Source organism: Schistocerca serialis, chromosome 4, assembly GCF_023864345.2.
Source record: "Schistocerca serialis cubense isolate TAMUIC-IGC-003099 chromosome 4, iqSchSeri2.2, whole genome shotgun sequence".
Lineage (NCBI taxonomy): Eukaryota > Metazoa > Arthropoda > Insecta > Orthoptera > Acrididae > Schistocerca > Schistocerca serialis.
Genome location: NC_064641.1, coordinates 659,197,874 through 659,222,486, shown reverse-complemented (window position 1 = coordinate 659,222,486; position 24,613 = coordinate 659,197,874). Strand labels below are relative to the sequence as shown.

Genomic DNA, 24,613 nt, shown 5'->3' with positions numbered 1-24,613 from the left:
CTTTCCCTGTAGCTTATATCTATTTTCCTGAGGACTTCAATCAACTAGCAATTTGTCTTGATTTTTCTGAAATCTTGGATCCAATATCAAGAGCAAGATGGTAATTGCCTCTTCCTAAAGCCAAATTGATTGTCATGTAACAGATCCCCAACTGTCTTTTCTTCCATACAGTATTCCTATCAGCAACTCAGATGCATGAACAGTTCAGCTGATTATGTGATAGTTCTCGCATTTATCTTCCCTTGCTACCTATTTTTTCTGGAAGTCCAATGGTATGTCTCCAGTCTCCCAGATTCTACAAACCAAACTGAAGAGAAATTTGGTTGCCTCTTCTCCCCATGATTTTAGAAATTCTGAAGGACTGTGATCAATGTTTTCCACCTTATTTGATCCCATGTCTCCAATTCTCTGTTAAACTCTAACACTGGATCCCTTACATATTAAATTTCAACTCTCAATTCTTCTTTGATCACGTCATCAGATAATTCCTCCTCCTCCTCCTCCTCCTCCTCCTAGAGGCTTTCTAGTAATTTCTCCACACATCTCTTTCCTCTACATTTACCAGTGGAATATCCTTCACACTCTTAATGTTGACACCTTTGCTTTTAATTTCACTGAAGGTAATTGTGATTTTTCTAAATGCTGAATCTGTCATTTTGACTACTATTTGTTTTTGATTTCCTCATATTTTCCCTGCAACTGTTTCACTTCAGCTTCCTTATATTTCCTATTTATTTCATTTCTAAGAGACTTACGTTGCTGTATTCCTGTCTGTCTTTAATATTTTTGTACTTTCTCCTTTTGTTGATCCACTGAAAGCTTCACAGCTACTTTCTTTGTATCTATATTTGTCCATCCAGTTTCTGTGAGTGTCCTTTTTAGAGAAGTCCATTATTCTTCTGCGGTATTCACTATCATAGTCATAAAGTATTTCAAATGCACATCATCATCATCCCTCAGTACTTCAGTGTAACACTTCTTTCCATACTGATTCTTTTGCACAATCCTCTCAGTCCGTTCCTTGTCATTACTGAATTTTTATGTGAATCTGCATCTACCCCTGGGTACAGCTTATGTGTCTGACTATGACATAATCTAGTTGGAATCTTTCCAAGTCTATATGTCGATTCCAAGTACTAATATACCATTCCTCTTGTGATTTTTGAAGAGTGTATTTGGTATCTGTAGCTGAAATTTATTGCAGAACTCAATATGTCTTTCTCCTCTCACACTCCTAGTACTATGCCTTATTAAATGACATACTAGTAGTTCCTCTTTCTGCTCCATGTCTTTTTTTCCCCTCCCCTCCAAGAGTATATTTATAGAACTGTGTGCGTCCAACAACACAAAAATGACAGCCTTCTCGGCTAAGATACAATTAAAAATGTATTGCAAATAGAGTTTAACCTGTCTTGTCAGTAATCTGAATACTATTTAAAATATGCAGCAATGGAAAAATTGGAAAACTTATTTTTCATCCACATTTATAACAATACGGAAAGGATAGATCGCTACTCAGCACAATAATGAGAAGATGACACCACACACACACACACACACACACACACACACACACACACACACACACACACAGGCTACTGTCTTTGGACACTAAGGTTGGGCCTAATTTCCAGTATAACTTCAACCAATCTATTTCCCTTTTGAAATTCTCTAGCATTCCACGATCTGACCTATCGAATGCCAGTTTTCTTTTTTCTGATGATGACATCCTGCTGAGTAGTCCCTGCCCAGAGATTCAAATAGGGGGACTATTTTACCTCGAATGTTTTACCCAAGATGACGCTATCACCATTAAGCCACACGGTAGACCTGAATATGCCCATGGGAAAAGAATAAATGCAGTAGTTTCTCATTGCTTTCAGCTATTCACAGTACCAGTACAGTAAGGCCATGTTGGATAGTGTCATCAAGGCTCTTGTCCCTGTAACTACTCCAAAGGCTGCTGACCTCTCCATATATACTACTCCATTGCAGATGCACCTACAGCAATGCTATCTGTATTGTCGAGGCATGCAAATGAACCCACCTCAACACAGTCCCAGGTTCATCAGGGAATGACAACTTATGAACTAACAAAAATATGCGGACTATAGCAATATTTATCTTTCACGACATCAAATACTTACACTACCACAACATTTAAAATTACAATACCACGGCATTTAGATCACTTGATGACATACCATCTCCCACATCTCCTCTTTTTTAGGAGCATTTTCTTAACACAGTTGTGAAGCTTACCAATAACTATTTTTTCCACCTGTTAAATCTTAAGAAGCCTTTTTTTTATTATTTGAAAATAATAAAAATGTGGGTATGTTTGTGTGAGAGGGGGGTGTGAGGGAAAGGGAGGAGGGATAAGGGAGGGAGGGAGGGAGGGAGGGAGGGAGGGAGGGAGGGAGGGATTAGAGCTACTGTCTTCCCAACCTACACAATACCATAATAATTCATGGTACGAGGGTGACCATTTAAGTGTTTACAAATGATCACTAGAAGGTGCTACTGAGATGTGGCATTACTGTGATTTTAAAATTTTCATTTGTTATTCTTAAAATAATTGCAGCTCAAAGTGGCTACGAAAGTTTTTTTTCTCAAACAGTTTTTTAAGAAACAATTTCATGTTAAGTTTTTTGTTGGATTATTTTTTTATGATATTTGTAATGGCGTAACTTAACAACAATGCCTCGAATCACTTTGCTCAACTTTTGGTAATCCCTCTCCTTTAGAAAACATTGTTTACATTATTGGTTTACAGAATTTCTATGTGGTCACGGTTCTGTAAGCAGTGAATTTTCCAAAGGCTGACCAAAATCAGTTGTCATTCCAAAAAACATTGATGCTGTGTGCCAGACGTGAATGAAGAGGATTGGCAAGGTCCTTTATGCAAGACAGAGCCATATATAGGCATACTGAAGACTGCAGCACATTTGACTTTGCTTGAACATTTAGCTGTAAAAAGTATCTGTTTGCAACAGATTTCACTCTATTTGACTGAAGCTTAAAAAAAGGCTTATGTCCACCAGTGTAAGGAAATTCTGTAAAAAGTCCACTGAGGGAAAGTAACACTGAAGCAAGAGACAAAATTTAGATATATTCCTACAGGATGGAAAGTAAGCAGCAATCGGTTGTTTGGATGTTCCACGTACAGAAATTAACAAAAAAGTTTCACCCACAAAGCACTTCTAAGAAAATGATCATATGTTTCTTTGGTTATACTGGACTGCTTTAGAGGATTAAAAACTGTTAGAAATGAATGGTAAACAACAACTTGTTTGTCACAAGTCACTGATGAAACTAGGGCAGTGAACAGAAAATGTCGCATCATTCTTCAACATTATAATGCAAGCTCTCACATAGCACTCAAACAATTGTTTATTTGATGGAGAAAAACTTTAAATTAGTCTCTCATTGTTCATATTTACTGTGCTTAATACATAATTAATTATTTATTTATTTTATTTTTTTATTTATTTATTTATTGTTCCGTGGGACCACATTTAGGAGAAGTCTCCATGGTCATGGAACGAGTCAATACATGAAATTATAACAAGATTGTAGAAACAGATAAAATGAAATATAAGAAACATATTCAGGTGACAAGTCGTTAGTTTAAATAAAGAAAATCAAGAATGTAACACTGGAATTTGCTTAATTTTTTAGCTCTTCCAGGAGCTCCTCGACAGAATAGAAGGAGTGAGCCATGAGGAAACTCTTCAGTTTAGACTTAAAAGTGTTTGGGCTACTGCTAAGATTTTTGAGTTCTTGTGGTAGCATATTGAAAATTGATGCAGCAGAATACTGCACTCCTTTCTGCACAAGAGTCAAGGAAGTGCATTCCACATGCAGATTTGATTTCTGCCTAGTATTAACTGAGTGAAAGCTGCTAACTCTTGGGAATAAGCTAATATTGCTAACAACAAACGACATTAAAGAAAATACATACTGTGAGGGCAATGTCAAAATTCCCAGACTATTGAATAGGGGTCGACAAGAGGTTTTCGAACTTACACTATACATAGCTCGAATAGCCCGTTTTTGAGCCAAAAATACCCTTTTTGAATCAGAAGAATTACCCCAAAAAATAATACCATATGACATAAGCGTATGAAAATATGCGAAGTATACTACTTTTCGTGTTGAAATGTCACTTATTTCAGATACTGTTCTAATGGTAAATAAAGCGGCATTTAGTTTCTGAACAAGATCCTGAACATGGGCTTTCCACAACAGCTTACTATCTATCCGTACACCTAGGAACTTGAACTGTTCCGTCTCGCTTATAACATGCCCATTCTGTCTGATTAAAATGTCAGTTCTTGTTGAATTGTGGGTTAGAAACTGTAAAAACTGAGTCTTACTGTGATTTAGCATCAAATTATTTTCCACAAGCCACGAACTTATATCATGAACTACATTATTTGATAATGTTTCAATATTACACACAAAATCCTTCACTACCAAGGTGGTGTCATCAGCAAACAGAAATATTTTTGAATCACCTGTAATACTAGAAGGCATATCATTTACATAAATAAGAAACAGCAGTGGCCCCAGCACCGACCCTTGGGGAACGCCCCATTTAACAGTGCCCCATTGGGACTGAACATCATTACCACTCTCAATATTGCGGAGGATTACCTTCTGCTTTCTGTTCTTAAAGTAGGAGGCGAACCAATTGTAAGCTACTCCCTTTACTCCATAATGTTCCAACTTCTGCAGTAATATTTTGTGGTCAACACAGTCAAAAGCCTTCGTTAAATCAAAGAAAACACCTAACGTTCGCAACCTTTTATTTAATCCGTCCAAAACCTCACAGAGAAAAGAGACTATAGCATTTTCAGTTGTTAAGCCATTTCTAAAACCAAACTGTACATTTGACAGCAAATTATGTGAATTTAAATGCTGCAGTAACCTTGTATATACAACCCTCTCGATAACTTTAGCAAACACCGATGGCATAGAAATAGGTCTATAATTGTCAACATTATCCCTGTCTCCCTTTTTATAAAGTGGCTTCACTACCGAGTACTTTAATCGGTCAGGAAACCGACCACTCCTAAAGGAAAAGTTACAGATATGGCTAAGTACTGAGCTAACATATGTGGAACAATACTTCAGTATTCTGCTAGATACCCCGTCATATCCATGAGAGTTCTTGGTCTTTAGTGATTTAATTATTAACTCAATCTCCCTCTTGTCAGTATCATGGAGTAGCATTTCAGGTAACAGTCTCGGAACACTTTTTTCTAAGAGCGCTATATGATTCCCTGTTGGGACTAGGTTTCTATTTAGTTCACCTGCTATATTCAGAAAGTGATTATTAAGTACTGTACATATATGCGACTTATCAGTAACACGGACATCCCCACTACGCACTGATTCTATATTCTCGACCTGTCTCTGCAGACCAGCCACTTCCTTTACGACTGACCATATGGTTTTAATTTTATCCTGAGACTTAGCTATTCTATCTGCATACCACATACTTTTTGCCTTCCTAATAACTTTTTTAAGCACCTTACAATACTGTTTGTAATGGGCTGCTGTATTTAGATTTTGACTGTTTCTAACGTTTTGATATAATTGCCACTTTGTTCTACAAGATATTCTTATCCCTTTAGTCAGCCACCCAGGCTGCCTGTTTGTGCTAGTACCCTGTTTTGAACGTTCTAACGGAAAACAACTTTCAAAGAGCACGAGAAAAGTCTTGAGGAAAGCATTATATTTATCGTCTACTGTATCAGCACTATAAACATCTTGCCACTCTTGTTCCTTGATAAGGTTTACAAAAGTCTGTACAGCAACTGGATCAGCTTTCCTAAAAAGTTGGTAACTATCTTTAACATGTGTTGCAGCACAAAAAACTTTTAGACTTAAAATTTGTGCATCATGATCTGAAAGGCCATTCACCTTTTTGCTAACAGAATGCCCTTCTAATAATGACGAATGAACAAAAATATTGTCTATGGTTGTTCTACTGTTCCCTTGCACTCTCGTTGGAAAGAATACGGTTTGCATAAGATTATATGAATTAAGGAGGTCTACCAGCATCCTTTTCCTTGCACAATCACTTATACAATTAATATTGAAGTCACCACATATAACTAACTTTTTGTATTTCCTATAAAGTGAACCAAGAACCTCCTCTAGCTTTAGCAAAAAAGTTGTGAAATCGGAGTCTGGGGATCTATAAATAACAACAGTAAGAAGTTTAGCTCCACTAAATTTAACCACACCTGCACAACATTCAAACACCTTTTCAGTGCAGTACTTTGAAACATCAATTGACTCAAATGGGATACCGTTTTTCACATACATGGCTACTCCCCCACACCGCAAAGAGCTCCTAGAAAAGCTGCCAGCCAACCTGTATCCTGGTAAAGGAAGCCTCTGAATTCTCTCCTTATTTAAGAAGTGTTCAGATATACCAATAATTTCAGAGTCAACATCTATAAGCAGTTCACTAACTTTATCTCTAATACCTTGTATATTTTGATGAAATATACTAATTCTCTCATTAATCGGATACCCAAGCTTTGTAGAAAGTGGCTTCTTTGTTAGAGAGACTTCCCTTAAGCAGGAATACCTATCAGCTGACTTCAATCTAAAAAAGGTACAGCTCTAACACCCACAACTACCGGAATTTTCCCATGAGTGATCCCACCACCCCCACCTATGCTGTCACCTACAAGTTTTGCCAACCTCCCCTTCCCATACCTGTTGAGGTGCAGGCCATGTCTAGTGAAACCCGTCCTACTGATAGACTCCACCGACACCACTGAAATGTGTTCTCTAATGAAAAAAAATGTGTTGACAGTGATTTTCTCACCTCAAGAAGCTGTTCTACACCTACGTCCATACTCTGCAAACTATTGTGAAGTACATGGCAGAGGATTCAATGCTTCCAAAACCACGTTTTTAAGGTACCAATGTCCAAATGGGGAAAAAATGTTTCTCAAATTTGTTTGAAGGCATGAAAAACTATGTAACTTTTAGAAGTTAGATTCAGAGAAACAATAAAACAATTTGTGTAAAAAATGTTCTCTTTCATTATTTTTCTAAAATGTAAAAGGCAGTCCTTGTACATCATACAGAGCAATTCAGGACCAAGTAGTCAGTCTAATGAGTGTATGAAATGGATAAATCTTTCAGTCTAGGAAAATTCTATGCCGAACTTGAGCTCATTTGGACAATAAAGAGGATGAGGATTGAACCAGGCGAGGCTTCGCTGACGGAATCAATCTTTTAAAACCAAATCAGAATAGGGCATGGTTTTGAATCCACACATATTACATTTCCAGCTCACACTTACAGGTAATGTACCTTAACAAATGGCATCCTTTACAACAAAATACACACAAATATTTACTGTGTCAGTTTCATCCTGTTTTTCTTTACTATCCTAACTGCAAAACTATGATAACAAATACTTGTATTAGATATGTTATAGAATATAAATAAAAAACAGGTCACTTCATTGTGTTTCATAACTGAAAAGAAAGAAGGCATGGGCAACATTTGGGGAACCATGCGCCTGATTCACATACTTACTTAAGCTCGTGGACCACCTCATCACGTGACACGACAGCAGAACTTCTAGTCAAGTCAAAACTATAGCATCTGTGACGTTAAAGTTTATGGAGTAACACACCATTATGAATGTCGCCCCTTTCCTGAGATTCCACGCCAACAAATTATGCCTCACAAGATGTATGTTTGAGAGTACAATCATTTTATTTTCACATGGAATTTCTTCTGCAGTCCAGACTGAAACTAACTGAGGGTCAGATGCAGCCAGAAGGCCATCCATTGCTCACCTTTGTCCTAAAGCAACTGCACTGTTACTAGACCATTAAAGAATATGAAAATGTAATAGGAAAAACAGAATATTAACTTGTAACAAAAAAGCCCTGTCACATAACTTGTGTTGGCTTGGAAACCAGATATCTCCAGAACAAAACTGTTGTCCCTCTTCATATGCTAATAACATCAATATTTTAAAAATTAGTCACCAGAATAAATTCTTATATTTTTGTTTAGTTCTATTTAGTATCCAGGACGTATGAGTGATATCATAACCACATTTCTATTTCCAAATACAATTCACTGTGCTACTATTTGCATTATTTCTATAGATTAGTTCAGTGGCATAGTAGTGTATTCATGAATGAGAACAGTAACGGAGACTACAGTAAATGCGCAGTGTAGTTAAGAAAAAGATACTGTACTAGCCTGAGTTCTCAGGTACTATAGGAACTATCACATATGAGATTAAAGTTTTGGCATTAAATACAAGTTAACTTACCGTCAGTTTGTATGGAACTTTCGGCTCTTCTGTAGCATCAACTGCATCTTTTACATCTGGATTCTCAGGACCAACAGGTGATGTTTCCACGAAGCTCTCAGCAGTAACACGAAATCTTATTGTCTCTCCTATTAAAAACAACATTTTGTTAAACAACACTAAAAAACACAGAAGCAGCTTTTTGTTATTTGTGTGTGTGTGTGTGTGTGTGTGTGTGTGTGTGTGTGTTTTCCAACTCTCCTCTTAAACTGCTGGACTGATAACAACCAAATTTGGTACACATATGCCTTACTGCCTGGCAAGAATCTCTGTCACAGGGCAAGAACCACCTGCATATCACAGTTCATGAGATATGAAGTCATAAATAATGAGATGCGTGAAAAACTGCCATATCGTGTAAGACCACTTAAATTTATTTCTTCTGTGTACTAACTCTATTTGCAATAAATTTTGCAGACAATGTCCACATATGCAGCTAAATGCACCTACAAACATTATATCATAGTACCACACACAATTCAGCAGATAGGACATCATAAACATTGAGATGAATGAAAAAATGATGAATCAGGCATGAAATTTTAATACATTTGTTCTTTAGTACTACAACACTCCTACAGTCGAGTCAATTTAAGGAACTCCCTGACACCTGGCAGCACTTTTCACAGCTTTCAACTGTGAAAAGCAAATAGCTGTAAGCGGAAACAATCACCATCAATAGAGCTATGCAGAGATGTTGTCATATAGACGCATGCCCAGCATACAGAAACTGCTCAGGATATTACATAAAAAACACACATTTCTAATAGAAAACTGGAAAGATAAATACCCAAGAAATGCAGGAGTTGTTAACTACTTTATAAATAACAGACCTAAGGAATTAAGAAAACACACACAAAGAAGAATTGAGATAGAATACACACTACAGAGAAAGTTTCTCAACTACTTTAGGAACTCCTATATAGTACAGAAGGAGTGTGAAACAATGAAACCTTTCAACTTAGATTTGAAGACTTGTAGTTTATCCTTCAATTTTTTCAGGTTATTGGGAGCCTATTAACAATGAAACCTGCTGAATGGTGCACACCTCCTTGTACAATGATTCAGAAAATGTTATCTAGATGCAAACTGTTCTTCTATCTAGTGTTCACTTAGTGAATGTTGCCATTTTCTGAAAGTGAGTCAGTACTGTCAACAACAAATCCCATTATGGCATGTAAGTACAGAGGCGGCCAAGTTAGGATTTCAAGACCCCTACCAATGATCTATGTGAATTTCAAGAACAGACACTGCAGACCTGACTGACTGACCTTTTACGGGCTAAGAATGTTCTTGGGAGTGCACAGGGATGTCTCAAAGTATGATACAACAGGAGATGATAAGAGTAAGAGCAAGCAAAGTAAGCAAATCTTCACATATCAGTACCACAGACTGGGGAAACTATTCATATAATGAAGATAGTAGCTTTGTTTCTGCACGATACTTCCACAAAAGTTTTCATCTGCCCTTGGTCTTTAGAATTTGAAATGGTCAAGTTCACTGATGGTTTGACCAATGTGAGACAATAAAATTTTGGCACCTGTTGAAGTTACGGACTACTCTATTAGAGAGATTATTCACATCAGACAATGAGCAATCACTGTAAAGGACGTGAAGATGCCTGGGAGTCAGCATTATTATTAATAGACAGAGTGTGAAAGGATCCTCACTGTGGGTCTCCATTTGGCCAACTAGTCAAATCATGCAATATCTTGAAATGTGGAGTATTCAAATGTGACAGTGGCTCAGTGCTGGACAAGATAGAAGAACTTGAGGGCAGACATACTCATTGTCAAGGTGTCAGTCAACCATCTCTAGCCACCACAAAGGGGGACCGCTGCATTGTGCACCAAGCACACCGTAAGCCCTTCACATCTACATCTGCAACCCAATAACAAGTAATGGACTCCCTGCGACATTCTGTGCCATCCTGTAGTATTTGTATGACACTAGCAAAAACTGGACTAGGGAATTACTGTCCCATGCGCACACTGCTGTTAACACCACAATAAAAACACCTGTGTTTGGAGCGGCGTCATGACCAGGAAACAAAGACTGATGATGAATGGCATTGTATTGCAGTTCTGCACTACCCTGGATGACCATTACGGTGAGTGTGGCAGAAACCTGAGGAGATGTCCCATCCTTCCAATGTTTTGGATGGGCTCAGCAATGTTACTCATGGCATTATGGTGTCAGAAGCCATCGGATATGACTTCAAGTCATGGCAAGTAGGGATTGAAGGAACTCTAATGGCACAGGTATGCCACAGACATCCTACGTCCTCATCTGTTACTTCTCATGTGACAGGACTGTGGTGACATTTCTTAACATCAAAATGTTCGTCCACACATGTCACATGCCTCTACCAGCTGTCCGCATGATGTTGAGCCACTTCCTTGGCCAACAGGTTGCCCAGATCTGTCTCTGACAGAACAGGTGTGAAACCAGCTTGGGTTTCAACTCTGTCCCAGTGCCAGTATCCAGGATATAAAGGAATGGTTACAACAGTTGTGGCCCAGCCTGCCTCAGGGGATGTTACAACAGCTTTATGACATCCTTCTCAATTGAATTAGTACATGCATCCAGGCCTGAACATCATTGTGATAAGTGGGCTCATACTACCAAATTCTTTGTAAATCTGACTTGATTTTGTAACAAAATAACATCATTTACTCACTAAACCTGCCCCCCCCCCTTTCTGTGTGCTTCATTTCTTTGGTCAGACAGTGTATATCAACAAAATCAATAGACTCAGAACAGTCCCAAATGGTATCCCACACTTTATATGACCTTAGTCATTTCAGATTTGTTCTCTGTTTGTTGTCACTGAAGGAAAGCATTTTGTTACTTTCCTTGTATGAAGTGGACCATTGTGTGTCTAGTATCGTTCTAATGGAACACTCTGAACAATTTCAACCAAACATGGAACCCACACAATTACCTTCAATAGATTTAGGGTAAAGCAAACACCTCATCCACAAGTATGCAAGTGAGGATAGGAAGGGACTGACATGTAAAATTAATAAAATGTGATGAATATTGATGTTGTTGTTGTTGTTGTGGTCTTCAATCCTGAGACTGGTTTGATACAGCTCTCCATGCTACCCTATCCTGTGCAAGTTTCTTCATCTCCCAGTACCTACTGCAACCTACATCCTTCTGAATCTGCTTAGCGTATTCATCTCCTGGTCCCCCTCTATGATTTGTACCCTCCACGCTGCCCTCCAATGCTAAATTTGTGATCCCTTGATGCCTCAGAACATGTCCTACCAACTGGCCCCTTCTTCTCGTCAAGTTGTGCCACGAACTCTTCTTCTCCCCAATTCTATTCAATACCTCCTCATTAGTTATGTGATCTACCCACCTAATCTTCAGCATTCTTCTGTAACACCACATTTCGTAAGCTTCTATTCTCTTCCTGTCCGAACTATTTATCGTCCATGTTTCACTTCCATACATGGCTACACTCCATACAAATACTTTCAGAAACAACTTCCTGACACTTAAATCTATACTCAATGTTAACAAATTTCTCTTCTTCAGAAATGCTTTCCTTGCCATTGCCAGTCTACATTTTATATCTTCTGTACTTCGACCATCATCAGTTATTTTGCTCCCCAAATAGCAAAACTCATTTACTACTTTAAGTGTCTCATTTCCTAATCTAATTCCCTCAGCATCACCCGACTTAATTCGACTACATTCCATTATCCTCGTTTTGCTTCTGTTGATGTTCATCTTATATCCTCCTTTCAAGACACTGTCCATTCTGTTCAACTGCTCTTCCAGGTCCTTTGCTGTCTCTGACAGAATTACAATGTCATCGGCGAACCTCAAAGTTTTTATTTCTTCTCCATGGATTTTAATACCTACTCCAAATTTTTCTTTTGTTTCCTTCACTGCTTGCTCCATATACAGATTGAACAACATTGGGGTGAGGCTACAACCCTGTCTCACTCTCTTCCCAACCACTGCTTCCCTTTCATGTCCCTCAACTCTTATAACTGCCATCTGGTTTCTGTACAAATTGTAAATAGCCTTTCGCTCCCTGTATTTTACCCCTGCCACCTTTCGAATTTGATACTGAGTCCGTAATTTTTGGAGATTTCTAGGATGATCACTGATAGTCCAAATGACATTTCAGTTTAAATTTAGGCAAATATAACAAAAAGACCTCTAAAATCTTTTACGTGTCCAACTGTTGTAATGTATTACTTTTTCACATTCATTAAATATTAAGCCTGAATATTTAAGGTTGCTCCACATTTCTACCTATTGTTTAAATGTTAAAATTTAATCATATAATTGCATATAGATCACAATATTTAATGAAAGTAATTGTTTCCCAGCCTTCAGAAAATTTACAGATTGTAACTGAGTTTTGCAATTCCAAGCAAGACAAAGCAATAATTTATGGAGTTATTTCTGTCATAACCCTGTAAACTTACACTCCTCATTGCACTCACATAGCGGTTTCTTAAACAAATTCTCATCATACAGAAAGAGAGAAAAAAATTAGAAACGAAACAAGCTTGATTTTACAGTGACACAGTACCTTAAAGGTACAGTTTTAATTTCAGTTCCAACTATCACATAATTATGCCCCTGGTATCAGTGATGTCAATAATAATTATCAGTTAAAAGGTGCTGAGCATTGCATGTAGCCAGAAACCTGGCAGTCTGGACTATATTCAAGGGAAAGGCTAAGATTAGTACATTGACACTCATAATTTTTAACATTTTTATGCAGCGACAGCAACTGATATGGTTTGTATAAGAATATACAGCCTACAGTTGCAGGTTAACTTTATCGTTTACCTAGGTTTCAATGTTAGTAATAATGTCTTCTTCAGAACATAAAATATTATTTAAATGTTTGCCTAAAACATGCCTTATGGTCATGCACCTGTTTTATAAAGTTGACTTAGGACATGGCCTGTTTTAGGCAAACATTTAAATAATATTTTATGTTCTGAAGAAGACATTATTACTAACATTGAAACCTAGGCAAACGATAAAGTTAACCTGCAACTGTAGGCTATATATTCTTACATATACACTGACACTGCATTTACATTAACTGAAATATAAGAAAAAAAAAAGAAGGAAGAAGCAAGAGAGAGGTTACATTGCCATTGTGAGGTTTGTACACACTATCCACAAAAAGATAACAATCTTTTTCGTATCTAGATTACAACAGTCTTAAGCGTAAGTCTGTCAAAATGTTTTTTTTATGATTGCAGCATACAATCACATTATCTGCACTTTGAGAAACAGATATATGTTCTTTTATTTATATTGACCAGACTTTTCAATTGTGTGGTGTAAAAATAGAGAAGGAGCCCCAAAAATTTTGCATTTCAAAATTAAACTCCTGTTGATTTTGGTTTTATTTTTGTAATGATATTATTAAATAATCTTCTCATCTCAATTTTCTGCTTTATAAATGCATTCGATTTGTGATATTCAACTTTTTTCAAAGACTTATTAATTTTCAAGTCTCTTATTAAACAAGAGCAGAATTGTCAGTGTAGTTATCTAGAAGTCATGTTCTTTGCCTTCAAGCTATAAACTAAACTATTCTGAACTTGTTATTAGACACTCTCAGGTGCATCAAGCTGGAGTGCCCCATCAGTTGGATGGGATGGTTCTGTATGGTAACAGAAGATTCTGCAACCAATAGCAGTCTGTTTCATTTCTGTTAAAATTTTCTGTCTGACAGACCAAGGTCAATGTAAATGTTGTAATTAATCCAAAATTGGTTTTAACACCACAGCACTTTATTTGGCGTACTTGGTATGTCACTGCCTCCCACCGGCCATCAACATGATTTCACGACTCTTACAGAGGGTCCTACACTTTGACATAGACTCTGGATCTAAGTGCATCGTGGCATATTTCAAATTAACAATGTTGCCAGACATGAAACAAGTGATAAGTGACACATAAAAGTCCTAGGACTGGTCGGGAATTGAAACTGTGACCTTTGGAGTCTTAGTCTGGGAATGGAACACTGGACCACCAAGATGGGACTCAGTACAAAACTATTTACTAGCATTTCATGCCCACATGCAACAGACATCTTCAACTGGCACAATTTTATACATAAATCACGGCATCTCAGAGAGGAAGTTTAAATATAAGCAAACACTGTCCATTTAAGTCTTCACTGTATCAACTGGTTTGGTGTTCAAAACAGATATAGCCTAAAACGACACAATGACCGGTCAGTGATTAGTCCCGAGTGTGTATTACCAAGAAGCAGTGATAGATACATTTAAATGTAGGGTAAAAAAAATGTGCAACTATATTTTCAGAGCTTTTAGTTCCTTCCTCATAGAGAAAAAGAGGGGTAGGTTGGAGAAGATTGTAAAGGGGTGGCAGGTCATACAAAACCCAGGTTGAGGGGGAGACATTTGTAGTGAGGACATGGGGAGACCATCATGCAAGTTGGGGCATCAGAGGTCACTGGTAAGAAAAGATATGAGACTAGAACAGTGTAAGAAGTAAAGATAAAGAGCAAGAGAAATGAGAACCAGTTATAGGAGAGTCAGCAAAAGAAGATCCCTGACAGTAGCAGTGGGTTCGGTGTGGCTGCTTCACACACATACTTCATCCCATCATGCAATGCCTTAGTGTTGTCACAGCTCTATAGACAACTACTGTTTTTTGCCAGAAGCTATTTGCATTTCACAGCTAAAAGCTGGCAACAGTGCTGCTAGCTGTCACAGATCATCTTTCGTTGACTCTACTATAGAAACTGGTACAAAGCAGAAAGGGAATCTAGGGGGTGGGGGTGATGGTAAGATAACATAATATATAAACTACTTGCAATTAAAAGAACTGGAAGCAAGGAGATATTACTAACTGTTAGGATATCTGAGCACACCTCCAGGCTTGACTGAAACCCTATGTGCTCAAACATCCTAGCATATTAAAACTGTGCACCAGACTTAAACCTTGCCGTTCATGCACAATGGTCTTACCGACTAGTCTATCACGATATAACTCACAAGCCTCTCCCCCGTTTCCCAAACTTCACAGAAATTTTGCATACCTTGCAAGACTTGCACTCCTAGAAGAAAGGATATTCCAGAGAAATGATTTACTCACAGCCTAGGTTTGAGTCCCAGTATGACAAAATTTTAATCTCCTATGAAGTTTTCAAACAGCTTACACATCACTAGAGTGTGAAAATTCATTCTGGAACCCTACACATTGTTTGCTGTTCTCTAAATATCAGTTCTCCATGACAATCGAATTTGTAATAGAGCTTTCGGTGCACAAGCCGCTGGGTGACTTGGCTACTGTTTCACGTTTGCAGTAAAAGCTAGGAAGCTAATCACATGTTGAGTCTGCTTTGTGGTACAGATGGGTGCTGAAATTCATACACCTATTCTTGAACAATCTCTGTCCACTCTTGTCATCTGGATTTGACTTTCAGAGCCATCAGACACTCCTGTCTCTCTTCTCTTACTATTTATGTAACAAGGAATGCCACATTCTGGCAGTCTTCCATGATTGTGAAACTTTGTCTCAAAACCTGGCAAAAAGTCCAAACAGATTCTCGTCGCATGTGAAGTATGCTAGTGGCAAGATGCAATCAATGCCTTCTCTGCACTATAGCAATGGAAATACTATAGATGACAGTGTTGCCAAAGCAGAGTTACTAAACACAGCCTTCCGAAATTCCTTCACCAAAGAAGATGAAGTAAATATTCCAGAATTCGAATCAAGAACAGTTCCCAACACGAGTAACGTAGAAGTAGATATCCTCGGAGTACTGAAGCAACTTAAATCACTTAACAAAAGCCAGTCTTCTGAGAGAGACTGTATGCCAGTTGGGTTCCTTTCAGAGTATGCTGATGCATTATCTGCATACTTAACAATCATATACAACCGTTCGCTCGACGAAAGATCCGTACCCAAAGACTGAAAAGTTGCACAGATCACCCCAATACTTAAGAAAGGTAGTAGTAATAATCCACAGGTCCATATCATTAACGTCAATATGAAGCAGGATTGTGGAACTTATATTGTGTTCGAAAATTATCAATTACCTTGAAGAGAATGGTCTATTGACACTCAGTCAATACGGACTTAGAAAACATCATTATTGTGAAACACAACTAGCTCTTCACTCACATGAAGTGTTGACAAGGGATTTCAAATTGATTCCATACTTCTAGATTTCCAGACGGCTTTTGACACTGTACCACACAAGTGGCTTGTGGTGAAATTGCTCGTCTCAGTCATGTGACTGGATTTGTGATTTCCTGTCAGGGACATCACAGTTTGTAGTAATTGACGGAGAGTCATCAAGTAAAACAGATGTGATTTCTGGCATTCCCCAAGGTAGTGTTATAGGCCCTTTGCTGTTCCTTATCTAGATAAACGATTTAGGAGACAATCTGAGCAGCTGTGTTACATTGTTTGCAGATGATGCTGTCATTTATCGACTGGTAAAGTCATCAGAAGATCAAAACAAATTGCAAAACAATTTAGAAAAGATATCCATATGGCGCAACAATTGGCAATTGAATCTAAATAACGAAAAGTGTGAGGTCATCCAGTGCTAAAACGAATCCATTAAACTTTGGTTACACGTTAAATCAGTCAAATCTAAAGGCCGTACATTCAACTAAACACCTAGGAATTACAATTATGAACACTTTAAACTGGAAGGAACACACAGAAAATGTTGTGGGGGAAGGCTAATCCAAGACTGTTTTTACTGAAAGGACATTTAGAAAATGTAACAGATCTACTAAACAGACTGCCTACACTGCACTTGTCCGTCCTCTTTTAGAATACTATTGCACGGTGTGGGATCCTTACCAGATAGTATTCATGGAGTACATTGAGAAAGTTCAAAGAAGGGCAGCACGTTCAAAGAAGGGGAGAGAGTGTCACTGACATGACACAAGGTGTGGGGCGTACATCATTAAAACAAAGGTGTTTTTCGTTGTGGCAGAATCTTTTCACAAAATTTCAATCACCAATTTTCTCCTCCGAATGCGAAAATACTTTTTTGACACTGTCCTACATAGGGAGAAACAATCATCATAAAAAAATATGGGGAATCGGAGCTCGCACGGAAAGATATAGGTGTTCATTTTCTCTGCGCGCTGTACGAAATTGGAATAATAGAGAATTATTTGAAGGTGGTTTGATTAACCCTCTGTCAGTCACTTAAATATGATTTGCAGAATATCCATGTAGATGTACGTGTAGATGAAGATGTTGACAGTGCACTCATTCATGTTATTTATATTATTATGTGACAACAGTGATGAATTTATGGATTTCATTACCCTACTGATTTTATATTGTCTAGTATCCTGTAAATGCTTTTATGAAACAGAAAATGGTCCATGGGTGGAAACTGTTTGTTCAACGAAGAAAGTTTATCAACAGCTCTTGGTAGTAATCTAGTTGTACTTCAAATAAAAGGAAATGTTGGCAAAATACACAGTATCATCCTAACATCTGTCTGAAGTGACAACAAATTCTCTAAACTATCATTTTCAAAAGAAGATTGACGCCTGCTGTGGAAACTGGCTCACCATTATTTTCATATCCACTTGTCTCTGTCTCTACACAGATCGAACAAAACGGAAATGTACAGTTTGGGTTCAGATTCCTGCCTTCTTTAATGATTGATTTTTTTGTACCCCAACTGCTTCAAAAGTTTAGCTGAAGTTCCAAAGCAGCTGGTATCTCCACCAAACTGTCATATCTACTAGAGTTTAGTGCTGAATAAAAGAGCAGAAAGCCAACACTTGATACAGAAGGCACGTTGATTTTGTAGCCACAACACAAATCAAAAATGAAGTTGAAATACCTCCTGAATAGAAAAGGTTACCATTCATACACAAAGGCATGTTTTCTAGAGTCACCTTAACACTTTGTTAACAGGAAGGTCCTACAATGTTAAACATTTTTAAACAATTTTACAAATACTGGCAGGACGATCAAGATGTAGCAACCTTAACTGACAGGTGGTTCACACACAGCAGGTACATTTATAGCCCTATAACACCTAAATCCTCATTCAGTCACAAGTTGGACTAAATATTACATGTTGCCATGTGCTAATTGTGAAGGGGCACTGATTCAGTACAGAATCCAGTTGATTATTTACATTAGTAGTTTTTAGGGTAAATTGTAAATAATAAATTTTGGGTTTTGTTGTACCTAGCGTTAACAGAAATCCTGCTGGATACCAAATAAATGGTATGACATTGAAATGAAAATTGTTACCCTTTCATTATGAATAAACATTTTAAAAGACAGTGTGCTATTTTGGCTTTAATTATGCTGTGCCTGGGCCCTACATTTTGTGCTACCACCAGTTGTTACAAATTACTAAAATATTTCATGTAACTTCTCTGGTAGGACAGCTGTAGTAACCACTGAACTGAAGGTTTTATGTACTGCAAAGTGTGGATCTGTTAATACTGCTCTCTGCCTTCTGCACTTTGCTTTATATCGATGCTTTTATATCAGACACTTCTTAACACAGTGGTGCATTTCTGTAATTTTCAGTAACTGTATTAAATATACATTTCGACAAGTGCTTGATCAACTATTCATCTTGCTGCAGTTGCTCTGTAACTTCCTATACAAAGCAAATATTTCTGCCTCTTTTTCAGGTGTGACAATTTAGCTGGCTGTAGTGTTCTACTTCTTGAAGGGGTTCTTTATAGCTTGGTGATAGTTGTTACTCCAACCTTAACTCCCTTAAACTGCTAGGCAATTTATGTTCGCTTCTCATCAACCGCTAATGAATTTCCATTAAGAATGAGAAGCTTTTAGAACTATTTTACAGAATTTTGTCTCACCTACCAATTACAGTTTCCTCACTTACCTCCTGAGTAATTACAGTATTTTGCAACTACTGTGACTTTACACGGAGGTTAGGTCTTAAATTTACAGTTACTTCTGGGGAAAATGTCAGGCTGCAAACAGAAGGTTACAACTACAAATTTCAGTCTTACATTTCTTATCTACGGCAAAAAACATATGACTTCCAATTCAAGTACCTTCTGATACACATATAGATTACTTCCTGAACTTTACAGGTATTGAGTATTTAGTTTTAGCAAACACGCTCTATCAAGTATTATATTGGACCTGCAACTTTCCAGAATTTTTTAAAACTTGGCCCATTTTTGATGATGGTTTCTACAGATGACCCTGACACTTAAGCATATCTAAAGTGTTTCTAATTGTCTCAAACAAGCATGCTGAAAACTTCTGACTATGTTTACAACACATGAACACGGAGTTACACAGATTAAAATCGACTTATGCCTCTAACAGATAGTACACTGTAAAATAGTTGGACTTAGCAACATCTAAAGAGTTTCTAATGGAATATAGTAAGCAAAACAATAGTCTTTTCATTAGGACTGAAGGAGCACAGTTCCATGTGTGTAAAAGCATGGATTATTATGCTAAATACACATAATATAATGACACTAACAGTGTATATTATAGAAGTAATTGAACTGACAAGTGTCAGTAGTTTGTTTGAAAACAAGAATGGAAACTGGACTGGGATACTGCGCTGAACAAGAATTAGACTAACTACTAACATGCTGTTTTGGATAGACTGGCTGAAAAATTAGGAAACTGAAAATGGTAGTCTTGCAGAAGTAGCTACAATGACACAGGCAATTACTTCTAGGAAGGCAACACCCCAATGAAATATGCCACAATGAAATGTTATGCATGTGACCCATGGAATAAACAATAAACAAACCATTCCAAGTTAAAATCACAATGAGGAGGGAATGAGTACGAGGGAGCATGGGCTTTTTCTGTTGAGGGAAGTGAGCCTGTTATGTTTGAAAATAACAGACAAATTTCCAGTAATCCTTTGGCCTGAAATTAGACAAGCTAAGCAAGGACTCTTTACCTATGGTCATTACAAACAATGTTCCAATATTCATACACATAAAAAATTATGTGAATAAGGCTTCATGTCACTTGCCAATAAAAGCAATTAATAAACATAAACATAAAAAGGGTACTGTCTTCTATAAAAAAAAATGCTTCATGCTGTGATACCAATATTACCTGGATCCATAAACAAATCATGTGTGTCACCATCAGTGTCATATATCCAAACCCAGGCTTGTTCTGTTTCGTCAAACCTTGACGGATGCTGTAACGATGCTGGTGGAATAATTATATCATCAAAAAACCCAAGTGTAACTGAAACAAATAAATGATTAGAACACAAAACTACATTATTTTTGTCATTAAGGAAATCACTGGAAACAACAGTAAAATGACAAAAAGGAGAATATTGTACAGCACCTGCCTCTGGGACCTGAAATTCCAAGCACATGCTGATAGATACGTAAAAAAGTAGCAAAAACCAATCTAGGTTTTGAATGTGTTGGTTCATTCCTTATAGAGGAAAGGTTGGAAAGAAAATGCATGTCACTCAGACCTCATGTTGTGAGAGAGCCACCTGTCATGAGGACGAGGGAAAATCATGGCCAACAGAGAAGAACCTCTGGAGAATTCAAACAAAATTGTTCCCCCACCATTGCACACGTAAGTTGGGACTCATTATAGCATTTGTTCAAGCTTTGTACAGGAAAGAAGCAGCATTTCAATAATTATGTAAGATGTTTGCATGACTTTAACACAGAGAAGATTACATGGGGGATATTCATTGGTCCACTGATACGCCAGCTGTTGGGAGCACACACTTCAAGCCCACTCTAACACCTGATCAGCTGCATGTGTTGCATTGTTTTCATAATGTGACAACACTGTTCTTAGGATACAGGACTGCTCAAAACTACAGGGACCTTTTGGACAAACTCATTCATGTTTATAAGGTCATTAGCTGCAACATAACCCTGAAGATGCACTTCCTTTACTTCCACCTTGATGTCTTCACAGAGAACTGTGGTGCATTCAGTGATGAGCATGGTGAGCAGTATCACAGTGACATTTCTGTCATGGAACAGTGGTACACAGGATGGTGGACTATGGGTAAGTTGGATGTCCAATGGAATACAGTAGCAATATATGTGAAATCCCAACTTAAAGTACGTCTGAGCTAGGAGGCAATTTTAATCATAATATTCATGTTCAGAGCATAGAAATCTATAAAGATCGTCTACTTTGGTTTCTGCAAAAAATTCACTGTGGACCAGTACAGTCCATCTAAATCTGTAGCAATAAAACATGCTTCCACAGGCTGTTTATAGTTTTTTGTGTGTGTGTGTGTGTGTGTGTGTGTGTGTGTGTGTGTGTCTTCGCAGCTCTCTTCCTGATTATAATATAAATGACTGGGCCTCAACTGATGTCTACCAACTTTTAAAAAAAGAAAGAAAAAAAAACAGAGCTGAAAGTGGGTACTACTAAAAGAATCTGCCAAAATGCTTAGCTAGTGTTATCCTGCAGCAAGAAATATGAAAGGGCACTAAATTCAATTGGTAGCTAACTTGAAAATTGCCATTTTGTCTGTAACAGAACACCATTAAAGCCTGAAATGAGCAACATATGATCATAATTCCTTCCAATGACCCCTCCTTTTTCTCACACTTCATTTCTAACCGATTCCCAACGGTCATTATCAACATTTCATGGAGGAAGCCCAACACTGCACGCAGTTTTTATTTTAAATATGTGCTACAATAATTCTATTTTTAGTTAAAATAAGTATCACCCCAAACACACACCACAAAGAACCATGGACTTCATGACTTGCATACCTCAGCAATACAGAAAACTGTACCACAATAACAACCACAACAGAATGGAGGGGTGTCTGTGGAAAGGCCAGACAGGTCTGTTGTTGTCAGTGATTCCTGATGAGGGGCAGCAGCCTTTTAATAGTTGCTGATATGACCCAGCTATTTTAGTACTGCAAACAGCTAAAAAAAAGGGGGGGAATGACAGCTGTAATTTTTTCTGAGGGCATGCACATCTGCTGTGTGGCTTAATCATAATGGCATCCTCACAGATAAAATATTCCAGAGGTAAAATAGCCCCCCCCCCCCCCCCTTCAGATCTCTGGGCAGAGACTACACTCGGGAGCATTTGGAATATTAGATCCTATAATTGGGCAGGTGGGCTAGAAAATTCAAGAAGGGAAATGGATAGGTCTAAATAACATATAGCAAGAATTAGTGAAGTGCCTTGGCAGGAAAAATAGGTAGTAATGCAGGAGTAGGAGTAGAAAGTAGGAAGGAAGAGAAGGAAAAATTGTAGGATGGCATGGATTGGGAGGAAATTAATGACAGGGAAGCTAACATGTAGAATTTTGCACAGTGGATAATTTAATCATTACAAACATTAAGTGTAAGAATCATGAAAGGTTGTATACATGGAAGAGACCTAGAGACACAAAAAGGTTTCAGTTTGAGTACACAAAGGTAAAACAGATTTTATACCAAAAGACATCTTCAGAGACAGGTGTGAGCTGACTAAAATTTACTGGTTATAAACTGCACATTAAAACTGAAGAAACTGCAAAGAGGTAGATGATGCAATGCACTCTGACAGCAAGTTGGAGTTATCACAACTGTCCAAAATCAATCCAATGTTGCCATCCGCAACTCTGATGGCACTGTGAGTGGCTGCCAGAGGACAAATGGTGGAAGGAAGCTATGCCATTAAGACAATCGCCATGTCACCTGGTAGGATCCCATGGCCAAGCTGCCTGATATAACAAGCACTCTACTGGCAACTGTAGTTCTTGTTGGGGCTCTGTATGACCTGCATATTACACTGACTGCCTTCTGATAACAACTACTACTTCGGGTCAAGAGTACTCTTGGACTGTGTGATTCTTGTTCACCATTAGTTTATCCAGCTAATACAAAACAAAGAGATTTAGTAAATGTAAACCACAACAGGGGCAACAGGCAATGAGACTTTTTGGGCCTGCTGTGCTACGATTACTCTGCCATCTTGGACCCACAACTGCTGCAGTAGCGGCTGGCCTAACAGGACCAGTGTCAGTTGGACTGGCAGTTAATGGAGCAAGAGCATCAGCAGTCTGTTGTTGCTGTGATCCACATTTCGCCTAAAGGTATCACCAACACCGCAAACCCTGAAGCATCATGGGTTTGCACATGTACAAAGCATTGCCTGAACTGGATCAGCACGAATTCCTCCGTGCCCTGGTTACATAGGGCAGTGCAAGCTAACACATTGGCGGCTCATTCCACCAGAGCTCTGGGCTGATTCATGCATTGGCTCTTCACAGTCCATCAGTCAGAGCCCGATCGGAAGACACTGCAGCAGGACCTACGACTCTCCAGCGATATCCCAAGATGTACCTGACAGCCAATTACATCAAATGCTCAATCTCCAGTGTTAGGGATTATCAGTGGCATAGTCTTCACATCCTACTACATTCATTCACAGTGTGTTCCAGGCATACACTTGTTAGTGTCTGAAAAGCTGTATTTTTTTTAACTGAGAAGAGTTTTCCTAGGTTATTAAATCTCCTTACTGTGGTCCTTATAAATCCTTGTTCTTGTTTACCTGTGTCTTATTATTTCTTATCAAGCATCTCCCTGTGGGAGACGCTTACTACCCCCCCCCCCCCCCCAGCTGTTTCTCTATTTCCTTCTTCTGACCAGTGGGACAAATATTTACAGCACCTCAACCATCCTTTCACAATATACTAGGTAACCAACACCGATTTGAAGCAAACTTCTTTTTCGTGTCATGGTCATCTCAAGATGTGATAGCTTTGCTCCACAAGTTGTCTCTTACAGAGCATCTCGATACTTTGTCATTTCTCGATATTTGCACTCTGTTGTCAGACCACTGCAGAAGCCAGTTTCTAGTGGCATGTGCTAGGTTGCAATTCTATCAGCAGTGGAGGTTGCTGCTGCTGGAATTGAATAAGGATTTGGTCACTGAGCTTCATGACCTTAGTTGTTGCTGTCATGCTTTCAACTGGTCTGAAAATGTTTTTTATTGTTCGTATGCTGATTCTATGATAGGGATCCCCTCCTTCAATTTGCACCAGATAGGGAAGTGCATGCACAAGCTATGTACCATGCAGACCCTTATTTGAATGAAATTCTTAAAACTGCTATGGCTTTTGAACTCTCACAGTACCCAGACTGTAGAGGGGAGTCTTGTTTTGCCACAGTGGCCATGATTGGCGGGTCAGCACTACACACGTCATGAGCACACATCAGGAAAGTATGGTCTGGCATTACGAGTAATCAATGTGTTCCCCACAGTCATTCCACG

The 24,613-nt window shown here is 38.2% G+C and overlaps 1 protein-coding gene across 1 annotated transcript in view; it reads right to left on the bottom strand.

Annotated features, from left to right (window-relative positions):
- The window catches only part of LOC126475523 (DNA-directed RNA polymerase III subunit RPC8), a 56,427-nt gene that overhangs the window by 9,078 nt on the left and 22,736 nt on the right, over window positions 1-24,613 (bottom strand). The window contains exons 3-4 of the mRNA XM_050103454.1: window positions 20,453-20,590; window positions 8,327-8,454 (exon numbers count right to left, since the gene is read on the bottom strand). Of these exons, the coding sequence (XP_049959411.1) occupies window positions 8,327-8,454; window positions 20,453-20,590 (266 nt within the window). The remainder of the gene's footprint in view (window positions 1-8,326; window positions 8,455-20,452; window positions 20,591-24,613) is intronic.